This window comes from Hippichthys cyanospilos, chromosome 21, assembly GCF_059441005.1.
Source record: "Hippichthys cyanospilos isolate Australia breed blue-spotted pipefish chromosome 21, RoL_Hcya_1.0, whole genome shotgun sequence".
Taxonomy (NCBI): Eukaryota; Metazoa; Chordata; class Actinopteri; order Syngnathiformes; family Syngnathidae; genus Hippichthys; species Hippichthys cyanospilos.
Window position 1 is genome coordinate 4718263 of NC_142389.1, and position 17260 is coordinate 4735522.

The following is a 17260-nucleotide window of genomic DNA, read 5'->3' on the forward strand; positions in this document are numbered from 1 at the left end:
TGCACTCCAAGAAAAAAAATAAAAAATAAAAACATGGCTCTCTCAAAAAAAAAAAAAAAATGTAAATCAGTGTCCTTGCCCCCTGCCAAACTTGAAACTCCCACACAAATCACCTTGTGAATAAATATTGCAGACAAATTCAAACTGTGAACCATGAATACAAAAAAAAATAAAAGTGACATGAAACAAGTGAAAGAAAAGGGAAACAATATTACTGCATTTTCAGGTGCCCCCCAGTGAGGAAAAAAAAACAAATACCAGAAATGGACAGTCATAATAAGTTTCAAAACATTTTATCGGATACATTAATCATTTCCAATTATATTGTTTGCAGAAATAAAAATCTATTTTTTAATATTGCATCCTTTCATCACCACTTATGTGTAAAATAAAAAAAAATAAAAAAAAATCACAAATTGGAAGTATAATATCCCACGATTGTAGCTCAATGAGGTGAGGGGGAGGGAGAAAAAGCAAAAATAAAAATGACAAAAAAAAAAAAAAAAAAAAAACAACCCTACGCCAACAGAATGGACATTAGTTGAAAAGAATCGCGGGCCGTGATTTGACAGTAAAAGCTGGAGGCGGGCCCCGTCTGTGTGCTTTGACCTTGCATTCATTGGTTGGGCTGGTGTTACCCCCACCATCGCAACCGGCTTTCATTGGCTTGCTCTGGGTCCAATTAACCACATGACTCAGTGTTTACAAATCAACACAACAATTAGCGCTAACACTCTCCTGCTTCCCCCCCCCCCCCCCCCCCCCCTTTCCTTCCCCTCCCCCCGAGGTGCATAGGCAGGTGCTGGTGGGCCGGCTTTACTGCACGCAGCAGCTGTGGCCGTTGGGATCCTTGAAGCGCAGGCGCATTTTGGGTCGGTATTTCTCGAGGTAAAGAAGCTGTTTGGAGTTGAAGGCTCCGCGTCTCTTCCTGCGGAACACGCGGGTAACAAAGGTTTTAGGCCTTAGTAAACATAGCACATTCATGTTACTTTTTATATATATATATATATATATATATATATATATATATATATATATATATATATATATATTGATGCATTTTGGGTATTTTGCGTCATTTTCTTCTACATCATTCTGGTAGAATTTTAGTCAATGGATGGCACACTTGGTAGTGTGATAAATTACCATGTTGAACTTCACCATCAAGGTGAAATTTCAGCTTCCTAGTGTTTTCTTTTAATGCGTTCCCTTTCATGTGAAATACCTTTGATGTAAAGATCAAAACATTGGCGTTTTTGGACAATTTGGGGGTCATTTTCTTCCACATCATTTCCACAACATTTTAGCCAATGGGTGTTCCGTTTTGAACTTTGACATGTTGTCATCTTCTGGTTGATTTTTCAGCTCCCTAGTGCCTTTTTTCGATGGTCTTGACATCAAAGGCAAAGGTTTACACAAAATACTGCACAAATAAAACACTTTTTCCCCATTGTGTTTAATTTGATCCATGATTGATGGTATCCTTTCGTGTTATTAGCAGGATTTTACAATTACAATTGTTTGGTGAGTTTTCCTAATGCCGTATGTCTTACTTTTTTTGACAATGACAACAATGACTGGCAAACTGGGTTGCATCACATGAATTTTTCTACAATAGTTCAGACACTTTTGTACAGCAAAATAAAGTGACTTGACTTACTGCCTTATGAACTGCACGGCATCCTCATACTTCATCCCGCTCTCGATGAGAGCCAAGGCCACCAAGACTGGAGCGCTGCGAGGCAGACGGGTCCGGCGCGCAAGGTGAGGGGGGTGAGAATCAAGAAAGAGAAGATTAAATGCCACAGGTTCACATGGCTCGTTGGTGTGACGGCGGGGGCTGGGGTGGGGGGGGGGGGGGGGGGGGGGGGGGGGGCGTGAACCTGGGAAACAGGCCCTGGGAAATCAACGGGAGCGTTCAGGTTCGCGTTGCCCTGCTGGGGCAGCGGGTTCACGCTACGCGCGCTGCAATATGACAGTGGGCTGCTTTCTCACCAGAAAGAGAGCGCGGAAGAAAAATAAATATTGAGCGAAAAAAAAAGAAAAAAAATCATAATAAAAACGGGTCAAATCTCAATGCTGGCAGGGCATTTCCCGAAAGTTTCACCCGGGAATTGGAGAAAGAAGTGGATGGGAGGGAAAGACAATGAAAGAGAACTGACCAAGCCACCCCCCCCCAACCCCCCCAAAAAAAATCCTAAGACTACTAAGTGAGAGTCAGTGTTATACAACATCCAGAATGCAAAATGCTGGAGGCCAAATAGATCTGATTGGCTCCATGTGCCTTTGCGGTCAGGAGACTTGCCCTCATCATGTGTTTCTGTCTACTTTGTTTTCTGGCTTGTTTTTTTTTTTTTTTTTAAACCGAGTACAGCTTGTGTGAAAATCTCTGCCGCGCTGGTCGCGGAGCGAGGCAGCGCCTGGGTGCGCTTCGCCTGGAGAAGCTCATGACCGGCCGGCAGATCACATGCGTATCGAGTTGACTTTCGCAATGTACACGTTTGATAACCTGATCATAACAGTGTAGCTGACAGCCTATTTCACTCATTCAATCCCAAAGACGTGATTTTACGTTTTTTTTTTTTTGTTTCAATCTCAGGTAGTTATGTTTGTCAATGTTTTTTTTGTTGTTGTGCTTTTTTCAGGTAATTGATCACTTTGGGTTATTAGGTACTACAGTCATCAATTTAGGTATTGGGAGTACTATAGTAAAATGTACTTTAAGTACTAAAGTAGAGTGCAGATGTTCAATTCCAGGTAATTACGTTTTTCCAATTATTTTGCTAAAACATGGTCTAAAAATGGCTGGTACAGAGTAATTGATTATTTGGGGTAATTAATCGCCAAAGTAAAAACTACTTTAAGTACTAAAGTACTGAAGTAATCGATTGTGGCGCACTTAATCTATCCTAAAGGCATTATTTTTTTGTTTTTTAAAGCGTGCAGAAATTCACTCCCAGGAAGTCATGCTTTTTTATGAGTTCTTCCAAGTATTTTGTTAAAGCATTGACAAAAATAGCTGTTAGTCATTGATTACTTTTGGTAATTAGGTACTAATGTAATCAATGTATTGTAGTAAAATAATACTTTAGCTACTCAATTGCTCAAGTAATTGATTACTTAATGTAAAATTGATCAATTATTTAAAAAATGAGTTTAGGGATTACTGCAGCCATATTAAAAAAATGCAAAAAAAAACATGAATTGAAAAAAATTAAAAGTAGTTGAATGTCTGGACTTCTTAAAAAAAAAAAACTATTAAATATCTCTTAGGGATTGAGTTCAAGAGAAAAACAAGATGTATACACACGCACGCACAGCCCACCATCATGTGAGTGTGCTAATTTCATTTATCCGTTTTGCATTTACGTGTCATCAAGGTGCAATTTGGTCAACAAAAGTTAGCACATTGAAATCGTTCTATCGTTTGCAGAGTCTACAGCTTGCACGGCTAGCCGGGGCCAACACTAATACGCTAAAAATAACTTCAGTATGTTGAAGGTTGTTGTAGCAACCGGTGGGTTTGAAAGGGATGACGCCAATGGCAGTTGCCATATTAAAACGCACCGCTGCTTGGAGTGTAAGCTCCAAATCTCCCCAAAAATCCAAAGGCTGCCTCTGACATAAAACATACGTGTAGCTAGGCAAACTTAATAAAGTACAGTGGAAACGTACAGCTTTCAAGGTACGACCTATCATTTCAATTTGGATTGTCAAAACTTGACGAACACGTTAAAAAACAACAAAAATTATGGTACTACAGTGACCTCACAAAAGGGCAAACTAAAGTCCAAAACGTATTTTCAGACAGGTTTTCAATAAGGGTTCCACATTCAAAATCCGCCATGTGCCTCTCTCAGTTATGGACTCACCGGCCGAGTCCTGCGACGCAATGCACGGCAATGCAACAGCCAGGTTCCTCTCGAAACTTGGTGTTGAGCAGCTTGAGCCATTCGTCCACGATGTGGGTGGGGGGAGGGGCGCCGTCGTCGAAGGGCCAATCCTTTAGAGACGGAACCAAGAAAAATATCATTAAAAATCACAATATACAGTATAGAAAACATTTATTTAAGAATAGAATTCTTTTGATCCCTCACCAAAACCTGAATCCCTTCCTTCTCCACAGGAGCCTTGTCATAGGTGGCTTCACACACTCTCACCAGTGTGTGCACTGCAAACTTTTTTAGCTCCTGGCGGGCGAAAAATAAGACCACGCATAAGGCAACGCCAGACCGCTTATAAATAAAGACATTTCCAATAGAGAAAAGTTGCTAACATACCTCGGTGAACTTGTTAAGGGTGGCATTGGTGGGATTGTGGGTGATGAGGAACCTCATGCACTCGTAGGTTATCTCGACTGCAGCGGGGCGGTTCATGTTGGCGAGACGGCTTGGGGGAAAAAAACAATTACAATAGAAAACGCTTACAAAAAAAAAAAAAAACTTTTGAGCTCAGAGGTACGTCAAGAAAGATTCACGTGAATGGCTGAATAAATAAAAGACAACAAGGAGATGATGGGTCAACTAATGAGGGCGGATGTACACAAAGGACAGGGAACAAAAACTAGTCCACAACACCCAAAGATGCAAAAATAAAAATACAAAACCAAACCGAATCTTAAAAACAAACAAAAAAAAAGGGGGGGAAAGAAAAAGATTGGAGAGACTATCCGAGAGTCAGTTTACCCCATTCAGGAGAGCTGTTTGTGATTGGCTGTTCAAAGAGAAAGCGGAAAAGCAAAGAGTTGCGCTATTGGCGAGGGCAGTCGGGCCGATGACTGTGTGTTTGTTATCCAGGAGGGCTTTTTTTTTTTTTTTTCCCCAATTCCAAAGTCAGCACTTCAAATGGCAACGGCCAGTCAAGGAGGTTTGTGGGTGGCGTAGTCTTTCAGGGGGCAGCCGATTCACTTCTCCACTGTGGTGAGGTGCTGTGCCTGGCAAAATTCCCCGCTCACACACGCCATATAGGTACGGCCCAAGTTAACACAGAAAGCCTGCGAAGACAGGAAAGAGACAAAGTAGCAATTATTTTAACAAAGTGGTCAAACAGCTAAATTTAGTTGACCCCCCCTTAGAAATTACAGCATGAACCAACATGAATGCAGACCGACCGTGAGAAAAAGAATGCTGATTTTTCAACACAAGCGCCTGTTATGCTCCAACCTCAATGAGGCTCTGAAAGTGTGTGTTTGCTTTCATTTAACGAACAAAACCCTAGTGTCAAAAAAGATGCTCGAAAAAAAAAAACATTTATGAGTCCAAAAAACATTTAATTTATGAGTCCACGCTGACCTGATGCCGCCTTTTATTTAGATCGCTGACTATTATAAGGGCAGACACAGGCGCTTCTCCAAGTCCTTGACAAGTCTAATTCCTGCCGCCACAAACTGGCTGGAGCCGTCTCGAGGCAACATGTGAAAGGGGGCAGGCGAGCGGGGCGGCGCCATGGAACGCTGTGTCTCGTTACGGCGGCTACGTACAAGAGGCGGCGAGCGGGAAGCGCAGGGGGAGAGAGCTTGGACTTTAGCACTATGTCACAGGCTGTAGTCACAAGGTGAGGATTACGGGGTGGGCAAAGCTTCAAACGGCTGCCCGAGTCCAGTCTCACGCTTAAAGTCTTCATTGTCTCTCCAAACTTAAAATGGACTTGAGGCGGCAACACCAATTTTTCACATTTTGGAAAATGTTAGCAAACGTGAATGCCGATAAAACTAGAATGTGACTGTTAGCGAACGTAGCAAATATGGCATTTTGGTTAAGGTTTGTAAAAAGCCTCAGAGATGTTCTCAACTTGAGAATTTTGAAACAAAGATATTTATTCCTGATATTTTTAGAATTTGAAAATATTAAAAGGCTGTTTTAACAAACAAGCTTAAAGTCCCCATCCCGCGGATGTTGACGAGCGTCTGTGAAGGTAGCGACTTTTGCTCTCGTTGGGGTGCTTTCAAAGTCTCCAATGTTCCCAAGATTTTGCCAGGTGTCACAATATTAAAAAAAAAAACAACAACAACAAAACACACACATTAAAACTGTTGTGTTTTGCAAACTTTCGACAACATTTGGCAAAATTTTGGCAAATGACGATCAGCTCCAAACACCGGTCAGCAGCCCCCATGATTGATAATCAGTATCAGCCCTGGGGAAGAAAAAAAAACAAAGAAAAAAAAACACATACACACAGGGGCTTATCTCTAATGCATATAGAATGCAATTGATCCCATCATTGATTTTACCTAAATGGCTTTGTTCCAAAGATGGCAGGTTCATTAGAATCTATTCTGCTCCGATAAAGTGGGTCAAGCCTAGCCTGCTGTCACTGGTAAGGCATGCAAATCACTTGAAAAAAAAAATTGCTACCTCATTCTAGTCATACTGTTTGTGGAAGCCAAAGCTTGTTTACCACACAGGAAACACAATGCAGAGATGAAAAAGGTTGATCGGAATTTACGCATTTGAATGGTTATTAGAACACCGTCAAATGCCTTACAGCTCAAGTAATCGATGCATCATAAAAGTTTTCATTTCAACCCCTTTATTAACCATTAACTACATAAAAAGTGTAAAAAATTTTCGGGAGTGAATGAGTTAAAAAAATGGACATTTTCAAATGAACGATGCAGAAAACAAATGATTTACAATCCGGTTATTGGTTTGGTTTGTAACAAGTCAAAAAATGGGCGGATTGATTTTTTCTCCAAACTAAAAGCAGATGTCATTTATTTATTGTTAAAACAAAGATAATCTGCTATCATGAAGGCCAATCGATGTCAGAGAATATTTACTGTAGAGAGGCGGAGCTGCTGAGTATTTGGAGAATGTTGAATCGAAAAAGGTATGCAAAACATTACTGATCAATTATAATGGGTTTGTTGTCACATTGCACCTCTTTAGATCAACCATGTCATTTTTTTCTTTGCATTCAAAATTAAATAAACAAAAAGGCTGATTTCCAAAGAAATCTTTAATATTTTATTAGTTAACTGATTCAATCCCAAGATGTATTTTTACATTTTTTAATGTAATTGAATTCAATTCTTGGTACATTATAGTACTTGGGTAATTAATCAACTAATTACCACTGTCATAGATGATCTAGTATGTAATCTCACTGTAATCAATTACCTTAGACCTTAATTACCTAAAGCAAACGGGTATTGAATTACCTCAAATAAATCATTTTAGTACTTAATTCATTTAGACCGCAGGTGTCAAACTCAAGGGCCCCCCACATCATTTTATGCTGTTTTGTTTTAAAGTTTCTAGCTGAAATACCGAACTTCCAAGTTGTCTTCGCCTTGTAAAACTTTTGGGGGCCAAAAAAACACGCATTTATTTTTATTCCCAATCTCTTTAGAACAGTTTCTGCAGGCCTCTGATTTCAAAACTAGGTATGTGTGTGACAAACACCATCATCCTGGTTCTCAGACAGAAACTTACTAAAATGTGGCCCACGATAAAAATTAGTCTGACACCTCTAATAGACCATCATTTAACTATATCCTATAACTCACTTGTATTTTATAATAGCCACATTTTAAAAGAACCAAGATAGCTAGCGGCTAAACGTACATAATAAACTGGCTCCTATAGAGTATATGTATACAGTATAAATAAAACTAGGAGAAAGGTCAGCTGAGAAAGGCTGCAACCCAGTGAACGGTCCCTTGGGGAAAGTTCCCTTGGCGCCCACCACATGCTTTACTGGTAAGGGAAAGGCCTACAAATTCAGTATGTGTGTGTGTGTGTGAGAGTAAGTGAGAGGGGGAGGCAGTGAGGAGGGGGGACGGTTATCAAATTGGCGGAGGGTTTCCCAAAATCAGCTGGCCTCCAACAAAAATCAACAGTGACTGAAGAGAAAAAACAGAAGGCGGCCGAGTGAAAAGAGGAATTGTGAGAGAGCCCAAAGAGGCTGCGCTAGCCGATAAGGGGGCCGCGCTATCTGGGAGCAGAAAACAACACGCAAAGCGAAACAGGTGATAATGATAGTGTCAGAACAGAATGAGAAGCAGGGCAAGGGGTATCCTGCAGCTGCTAACTCATCATTTTGCACTAAGGTCCAATAACGCTTCCATTATCTTATATTTAAACAACTGCGAAAGCTGATTCTAAAAAATAGTCGCCCTGAGTGGACTGGAAGAAATTGCATAAATGTCTCAATGTGAACTGTTTACTTGGTAGCTGTGAAGTTATTAAACGTCATGTCTGAGTCCATTTTCTGTGTCTTGATCCAGCCTGTCCTGTCTAGTGGTCTGAGGGTTGTGCCAGAGGCTCGCTCCTGTTTTGTCTGGTTCCAGACTGGGCATGACCAGAACGTCAGGCAGCTGGAGGGCTAATTTGCTGTGTGGGATCTGAGTCAATAGAGCAAAGGGGTGTCGTCGGTTGCAGCTTGCACACGCGGGACATCGAGGGAGGAAGTTGTTCTATTGGGAGTCGGCCTATGCCCTACAATCTGAAGACACCTGTGTGATAGGCACCGTTGTGTTGTTGACAGTTTCACAACTCCAGGGAAACGGTTAAACTATTTCCAAATGGCAGCAAGCCATGTTCTAGGCAAAGGAAACATTAGATTAGCAGTTATGAAATGGGGCGCAAATTCCCTTGGTGGTATGAGAAGACACTTGGCTGCCTATGTTAAATTGTGTAACAATGACCTTTTTGTCAAATGTTGTGTCACTTGAAATTTTACTTGCAGAAATCCGGTATCAGCACATCTAAGGCAGTGACAGTAACAGTCCCTTTTCTTTTCAAATTAAGCGCCTATTTATTGGAACATGAAGTAACTTGTTGCTGTATTGCATTGTAGCGACTCCAATGCAAAATGTTTCACGGCTTTATTTTAAGTTTCCTGCGGATGTGCAGTCCGAGGCAAATTTCCAGTAGATGAGGCAAAAATAAAACTGATGATATAACACGATGAAGCTTCTGGAGTTTCTGAATAAAATACGCCTAGAGAGATAACATGACAAATATAGTTCCAAAGTGTTATTAATCAAACACAGATGGGAGAGGACTCTTACTCATACAATCCCGAGAATGTATTAATCATAATCTCCTAATATTAGGGTAAAACGTAGGTTACGGGTTTGACTATGGCGTTCAGTGTTTCCTCCGGGTATTCCAGTTTCCTCCCATGTTCCCCAAAACATGCATGGTAGGTACACTAGACCCTACAAACTGCCCTTAGGTGGGTTTGTGAGTGTGATTGGTCGTTCTTCCGTGTGCTCTGTGATTGGCTGGCAAACAGTGTAGGGTATACCCTTCCTGTTAGCCGGGTTAAGAAAATGGATGGATGTTTTCAAACCAAAGTAAATATTTTGTTGACATAATTGCAGGGCTCATACGCGCTAATTATATCAAACAGGTCGCAAATGAAGAATGAAGCCGTTTCCAGGTGTTACTGAATTATGTTTCCACACTGCTTAAAAGTTCAGAGGACAAGGATTAAGGCGTTGTCAAAATCTATCCGGAAGAAATTAACATGAGAAATACATGACATGGATATGAACAATAAAGGAGTCAAAGGCATTGAAAAAAAAAGAAAAAAAAAAACGCCTGTGATAAAGCCGAGGATAACACCTGTTGAGTGGCTTTACTGGCTGCGCGCTATGACGTCAGTCTTGTTGACTGTCCGGGTGGGCAGATTACTCGAAATAGAACTCCAACCGTGTGCTCGCATGTAGAGCCCTGAACAAAGGCAATTCACGGGGGCTAGAAAACTCTCAATATGGCTCGAAGCGTTTTTTTTTGTTTGTTTTTTTTACAGTCGCCTAAAAAAAAAAAAAGACTGATCATAGAGCAAATGTGAAAGCAGAGAAAGACCAGGATCGAAAGCCCGTGAGTGACGAGTAACCGTGCCAATTCAAGGAAAAATACCTTGTGGGGTTTTTGTTTCTGCTTGACAGCAACACAAATGATTCAACTGGAATTGGAGCAAAGGCATGATGACTGACATGATGATATAACCACTGCGCTCCTCAAATGTTTCCGTTGGGACATCTGAGACTTCAGATTACCGTTTTAGCTATGTTAACTAGCAAGCGTCAACTTTGATGAGACACCCCAGTTAAGTTTGTAAGGCTGCCTCAGTTGCAGAACGCGCGTCTTTATGGGCATCAAGGACTCTCCACACTTCACTTTTTAGCCACAGTTCATAGAAACTTAAAGCCAATACTAATATCAGTCGTTTTCTTCGAGCAATTTTACGATCAGCAAAAAAAGATTACAAATTAGATGGAAAAAAATGCCATTAACTCACTAACATTGCTGGCTAAAGACTTCAAAGATCCATTCTTACCAGCAGCGAATGAGTAAATTTGATGAAATATTATTGAAAAATGCTGTATTGACATCTATAGATGTTTATTCTAAGATCTATATATCTTGTAAATACAATATGTTCCCGGACAAGTCGGGAAGGACTATTTTGAAAACTGTGTCAAGGGTTTTTAGTGTGCATATATTTGCCGCGCTTTCTTTTGTCTTCAAATATATAAGCATAAACTTATATTTTCCAGGCATGTTGGCATGCCGACGTTTGAGATCACTAAAGCCTGCGATATAATGAAAAAGGGAATGACACCAATATTCTATAACAGATCAGATTTGCAACACACCAGGTTAAAGCAAAACTATTCAGTCGTTCCTTGTAGTCATTCTGGTTTTCAAGTCTGTTAAAATGTGTATGTAAGAAGGAGGGGCAAGTTAATACACAACTGTTCTGAGTTCAATGAAAAAGCAAACATCCCTCACACGCGTGCTCTCACAAATGTTAAAACCCACTTATCAAAGTCCTTAGCGGTCTCTTGAGAGGGCCCGGAAAACAAGTGGGATGATCAAAAGGCTGCTTGCTCCGGCTTGCAAAGCTCTGGGAGCAGCCAGAGCTCCACGATTGCTACCTTTGAGATACCAAATAGTAGCATGATTAGGACCGACATAAATTGAGGGATTACAGTTGACAATCTTACTCATTCAATCTTAGATTTAGGGGATAATATAAACAACAACATTCAAAGGTGGTTTTAGGTAGTTTCCTTTGAATGCCTTCCAAAAAATGCAATGGATTACAGAGTGACTGTTGAAACACAACCATTCAAAACAAGCACTGTTGATGTTGCAAATTGGTCATTTTAAATGTAGGCTTCTTCATGGGGGGGTATTATTTTCATCTGCCAAGTGTTAATCTGCCAAGGAATGAAGATTTCTCTTTTGGACGTCGTGTTCGTAATTTAGGGGAGCGGTTCTAAAACGGGGGTATGTGAAGGCACTTCAGGGGATCTGTGGGACTTTAACAGAAGTCTGTAATGCTTTTTAATACCATGATAGGGACAGTTTTTTTTTTTCAAATTAAGAGCAAATTGATTGGAATAAATGATATGCGCTGTTTAGGGGGGTACTCATCAAACAGTGAACAGTCACACTACTACAAATAAAGGGTGTAATTAATTACATCATTGCTCACTCAACCTATCAATGATCTTAAGATAATCATAAATATTGGCCGATCGCATTCAAGCCGATCCCATCGGCGTAAAATCTGGTATCGTTACTCGGGATGGCAGCTGATACTCAAATTAATTGTGCTTTCGGTGCAGTTTTATGATTGCAGATTGGAAATTACAAACTTGAATCGAAAATTGACAAAATTTTGAGCCAAAAAATGCTTTTTTGGAATATACAGGTCTTCAAAACTGTCTTTTTAGGGTAAAGTTTCAGTCAAATGTATAAGTCATATCGGCAGTCCGTATCAATGACTAGAACAGAGTAGTCATACTGGTATCAGCCGGATAAAAGTGGCACCGAAACAAAAAAGGCAGACAAAAGAAAGTTCTTCGGCTCACATTGTTGCTGAAGAGTTGCTTAGTCCCACTGCAACGTTCATATATTTTTTTCTGACATTTAGAGAGCAACTTGGCCTTCTGACAGCCACATGGGGGAGAGCCTGTTGCTATACCAACAATAATCTCAGTGGTGGTAACAAATGCGTCTACAGGGAATTTAGGTATCCCCTGTGAAGGGATCAGAGAGGACCATCATGGCGCTTTCTAAACATTCGCACAGCCAAACTTAACAGCCGACAGCAGAACATTTCATGTTACTCTTTCACACGAATCTGGTCATTCTGAAACTTTCAAAACCTCTCATTTAAGAAAGTCATAAAAGGAGGCGCGCGCGCATGTCGGTATCGCGGCCCTCATCTTACGATTACGCCCGGTCTTCACAGCTTGAGGTCGTGTTTAGCGTTGTCACACATTTCACGCGTTTAATAAGCTCCTTAAGGATATGAGCAAAATAGCGTGAAGCCAAACATCGCTGTGGCAACCAGAAAATACAGCTTGTTCTTGTGCAACCGCCCCGTCGTTTCTCAGCTGCAGTTGCTTGGGATCGAAAACAACGGCCTGGAAAAGTACAGGCTAACGCCGATAGACGTTGGCTCACAACAACGGCTCCAACTGTACTAGAAAATACTTTGGCCCAGAGAAGTTTAACGCTGACGAGATCCTAGCGCATTTCCTACCTGCCGCTTTAGTGTGAGCAGGTGACTGTGTAGCAACTTCTAGAAGAGTCGTCGGTGTGTCCGACCGTGCCGGCGCTACTGAGCCTGTGCCTTGCTCTATCACAGCGCTGTGGCAACAACGGTAAACGAACATTGTGCTAACAAGGGCATGATTCATTAACTTATACAGGGGCAACTACGCGCAACTACGGCTACGCGCAATTCTCTATGGCCGTCCGCTAACTGCCTTGAAATCAGAGAAAACTTTAAATGTTAGCATTCCGCAACGGACCAAGATCAAATCATGTTCAGAGGGATGCTTGTGATGTTTTGTCAATTGGCCTTTGCAGGATATTTGAGGTTAAAATGTCAGATATGCTCACATGTGAAGCTGCGCAATAACTCGAACTAATTTCGTTATTGATTAATGAATCGTTTGAAAATTAGCTAAATTGTGATCGAGATTTTGCACAAGTGGCAAAATGCTGGATAGCTAGTTCGCAAGATGTCAATAGAATAGAATAAAAAAAATGCCTTTACTGTCATTGAATTACTGGTATACAATAATAGGGGGATTGATAGTCCGATCATATTAATATAGTACTAACAATAAAAAGAATGATATAGAACAAAGAGCATAGTTTTTTTTTTTTCATAGCGTCTAGGATGAGTTATGTCTGACAACGTCCTACGCTTTAACATTAGTGACTTAATTTCGCCACTACTCTGTTTCGAACACTGATTTGCTTAGTACATGCATCGTATCAAGCATTTAACATACTACGGCTGGAGCAAATTTTTCGACTCAAGCATTTAACAATCACTCAATCAGTTCTTCGGATTATAAAATATATTTTCTGTTGTTAAACAGTAATATCAACACATAATAATCACAAATATGCATGTGAAGTACATTTCAGGGATTCCCCCAGAAAGCTTGATTAGCCTGGTGATTAGGGACGGACTGGGAAGAATTAGCCTGGTGGGGGGGCAGTAAAAGCCTGGGAGCAACTACAGATATAGTTGATCACGTGGGGTCTGCATCTAACTTTCTACGCTGTAGTACCTGTAACTGAGTTTGTGTGGCTTACAACAAATTCATAGTGAAATGAAGCAATTAGAAGTACATCCAGCAGAGACCATTTGCGGGGGCATTAAATCTGGATGAGGGCCTTCCGTTCTGCTTGCGTGAATTGAAGACTATTCACTGATAAAAAGATAATCTGCTGATAGTAGATAATAGAGAGCCTTTTCATTAAAAGTCACATTTGACTGTCCTACAAGTTGAACTATACAGTATAGCGTCCATATATCTCCACTGACTGCGCCATTGTGGGATCTGTTACTGCGATATCCGCAGGTGGTTACAGTGCAACGAACCATTCTGTGAAGGTAATTTAGTTACGGATGTGATGAATGACAGGCTTGTACCTTTTGGATAGCTAAGCTGTTTTGGCCCAAGGTGATCACATCGACTTAAGGTTTCATTCAGCGAGTAAAACAACAAGTAGGTGTGCTTTGGATGCACAAATACATAAAACTGCCAAAGTAAAAGTCGGGTTCTGCTCCCGGACAGTAACCAATACGCCAAACAAAATTTGAGACAAAAACGACGGTAAACAAAAGAGCAGACTTTTGCGCATTTCTCCCCCTCGTCGTCAATGCTCATAACTAGTATCATAAGCTACACACCAGAAATTATTACTGACCAAGGGGACTCCGTTAGAAGGTCATACATTGAAAACTGAGAGGCATGGGAATGCGCTGGGCCTTTAGTGTCACAGCTGCTCAAGTCCACTTCCTCTCCAAGTACATTTCCTCCTTTCACCTCGGCCTACATGGCTGACTCTTTTATGCCTACCATTTTACAGTACTATAAAAACACACCTAGTACACAGCACAGTTCTCCATGAAAGGCCAAGAATCTCTCACGTATATACACAGCACAATGAATAAACCTGTGTTGGAAATAAATTCCACAAGTGGCTCATGAAGTTTTTTTTTTCCCCATCACCAGGAATGGGCGAGTATCGATATAGATATTGACCTAATTCCAAGGTATGGGTATTTGCGATGGCTGCTGATATTTGTATTCTCTTGGGAGCATATTTACAATCACGAAGCGAAAATGACAAAAAGAAGGGTATTACATTGCGATCAATTAAATCAAATTTAAAGAAAAATTAAACGACATATAGGTCTGTCTTTTTGTCTTTTTCGGAGGTTAATCGTGTATAAATGTATTGGAGGTTTCGATCATTGATATCAATATTAGTAACTACTCAAAGGTTGAGTCATACTGGTAATGGTCGTGAAGAGAAAAAAGATCATTTCTAGTTTGTGATCATAAAACTGCTCAAAGAAAGCAGCTGAAACTAGTATCAGCTGCCTTAAGAGTATTGACGCCTCGACATAAGGTCAGGTATCTGACAAATATCCATAATTTGTAACAATACTCATCCATCCTAATTTCCAAACTTTGAAAACATGATGATCAAGAAATAAATGCAAGTTAGAATCACACACAGTCACACCTCAAAACTGGAACACTACCGTCTTAACATTAAGACTTTGAACAGCAAACGCTGCATTTACACGGCTTTTATCGAAAGTCATTAATTTTTTTTCCTCAGGAAAATTGCGCTTAAATCACTGGTATATTGTTTCAAAGATCTGATAGCGTTGATCTCGTGTACATCAATTTTCTGCAATTTTATACGCATTCTTACTAAAGTCACAGCAGATACGGTTGTAACCACCAAGAAACGGGTATCTTTTTTTTTTTTTTTTTTTTGCTAGTAATCTGTGAGCATGAATGTTAAATATGAGACAAAATGGGTCAACCATGCCCTGGGTCAAGCTTTGCCACAAAGGGCGGAAGGCAGCTAGCTACATATATTATTCGAGCTCGCAACAGCAAACGAGGACAAAAAAAAACTCACTTCCACACCAAATCTAATATATTTACCTCGAAATGACAACACTCGAACCGATCAAACCCTAAAATTTCCCGTTGAGTTAACGAGGAAATGCTCGTTTTTTCCCCACCCCTAAGCTAATAGCTAGCATTATCTTCATCGTTTGTTGATGAAACAAGCGGAACAAACAGCCTCGATTGTGTTTAGACATTTACACCATGATAGCGGCGTGTCAGATTTGCTTCAAATAAAAACAAAGCCCCGAGGATCATTTTGATTAAGCTTAGTCGTGACCGTAAAAAGTAGCCTCTTTTTGCACCCCCCCCCCCCCCCCCCCCCCCCATGCTGATAGCTAGCGGTGTAGCATCGTTAGCTCGCAAGCTAGCTCCACTTTCGACACTTTTTCACATTACTCAATTATTAACACAGCGGTTGTGCCGCAACAAATTCGCCCCGACAACGTCCCTCAAATAAACCCCATCAGAATTAATACAAAAACCAAAGCGACGCGGTAGTATCAGATTAACGCCGTTAACGGCCGAATGCTAACGTTAACGTGGCTGCATAGTGCTCCACACTGAACTTAAGCTAACCGCGGCTAATGCTAATCTTCGTGTAAGTCTACGTGTAGTGCGGTTCAAAACTACAGCCCCGCTAACGTGTATAAAACGGCCACTTTTCGTTCGCCTCTTTCTAAAGTGTTTTACTTACAAAGCGCAGGATGAACATTGAAATCCAGTGACTAGCCCGGAGAAAGAGGAGCGAGTGCAGAAAGCGCTGTCAAGTTGCCTTTTTGTTCCTCTTCAATGTGGCAGCTTCGTCTGTTGTTTAGGGAGGAACCTTGCTTGGTGGTTACTTTCATGGCGATCGGAAATGTAGGCGTGTGAGGAACTGGCGACAGAGATCCAACCACTTGTCCAGTTATTTTCCTTTATCGAATCCTTGTTTATGATTTATTAATAAATATCTATCTTACACGCATATGTTTTGATTGATTTCACTTATGACAATAAATTAAAAAATAACACGGAGTACGTTAATGGTAAAAAACAACAAAATAGCCCGGATAGTCAAAACAAAACAATAAACGGTTCAATTACGTATGTTGCTATCTAAGGCTGTTTATAAAAGTAAATAGTGCTTGTGTAAAGCGAAGTTGAGTCGTTTTAGCGCACAGGCCGATGTGGATGTCCGTGTTTACGAAGTCCACAAACGTAGCACGAGATGTCTGGCGTCAGTGTGACGTCAAAAGAATCCGGGTCCATGATGACAGTTCCAGAAAGCTCACATTATCTTAGTACTTGTGGCTTATTTTGCGTCATTGGACGACAGACAACGAAAATCCATTGCTAAGAATGGCGTATTGTTCCCTAAAAATATGTTTTAATCTATACAGAACTGGGAGAACGATCCAGTTACAGCGTGTGAATCTAATCGTTTATTTTTTTTAACGTCCAATTCCACTCCATAAAAAAACGCGGTCAGGACTACAAAACAAAAGTGACTACAACAAATTAATAAGTTAATAAGAGCAATTCAATACATTTACAACACCGAACCCCAGGTTGATGTATCTTTGTGTTTTTCATTGTTTATTAGTAAAACATTGTCCAGCAATTTCCAACTTTAACGGATACTGGTGACAGAATATTTGATGACCATATATTCCAAGAAACGGATTCACTCTGGTGATCTCACCCGACACCCGTTGGACTAAGCACGAAAAGGTTTGTAATTTTATGTCTCCCTCTAGCGATCTTTTTTGGCACTGCACCATCAACATTTACGGTAACGCTTAAACACATTCCGTTATTTTACCACAATCCCACACAAATAACAGAAAACGGATC

The 17260-nt window shown here is 40.6% G+C and overlaps 1 protein-coding gene across 1 annotated transcript; it reads right to left on the reverse strand.

Annotated features, from left to right (window-relative positions):
• Positions 1-772: 772 nt before the first annotated feature.
• LOC148406226 (protein tyrosine phosphatase type IVA 2) lies at positions 773-16430 on the reverse strand. Its single transcript, XM_088405267.1, has 7 exons — positions 16122-16430; positions 4686-4993; positions 4281-4389; positions 4098-4190; positions 3873-4003; positions 1661-1735; positions 773-928 (listed from the first exon to the last, which is right to left on the reverse strand). Exons 2-7 carry the CDS (start codon positions 4688-4690, stop codon positions 817-819), a joined length of 525 nt encoding a protein of 174 aa, XP_088261393.1. The 5' UTR covers positions 4691-4993; positions 16122-16430; the 3' UTR covers positions 773-816.
• Positions 16431-17260: the final 830 nt, after the last annotated feature.

Excerpts from the sequence above, each read along its gene's own strand:
- LOC148406226 (XM_088405267.1), bottom strand. Across the intron at positions 1,736-3,872 it reads TGCGTCGCAGGACTCGGCCG|CGCTCCAGTCTTGGTGGCCT; the intron begins GTGAGTCCATAA and ends TCTGCCTCGCAG. Across the intron at positions 929-1,660 it reads GCCGTGCAGTTCATAAGGCA|GAAGAGACGCGGAGCCTTCA; the intron begins GTAAGTCAAGTC and ends CGTGTTCCGCAG.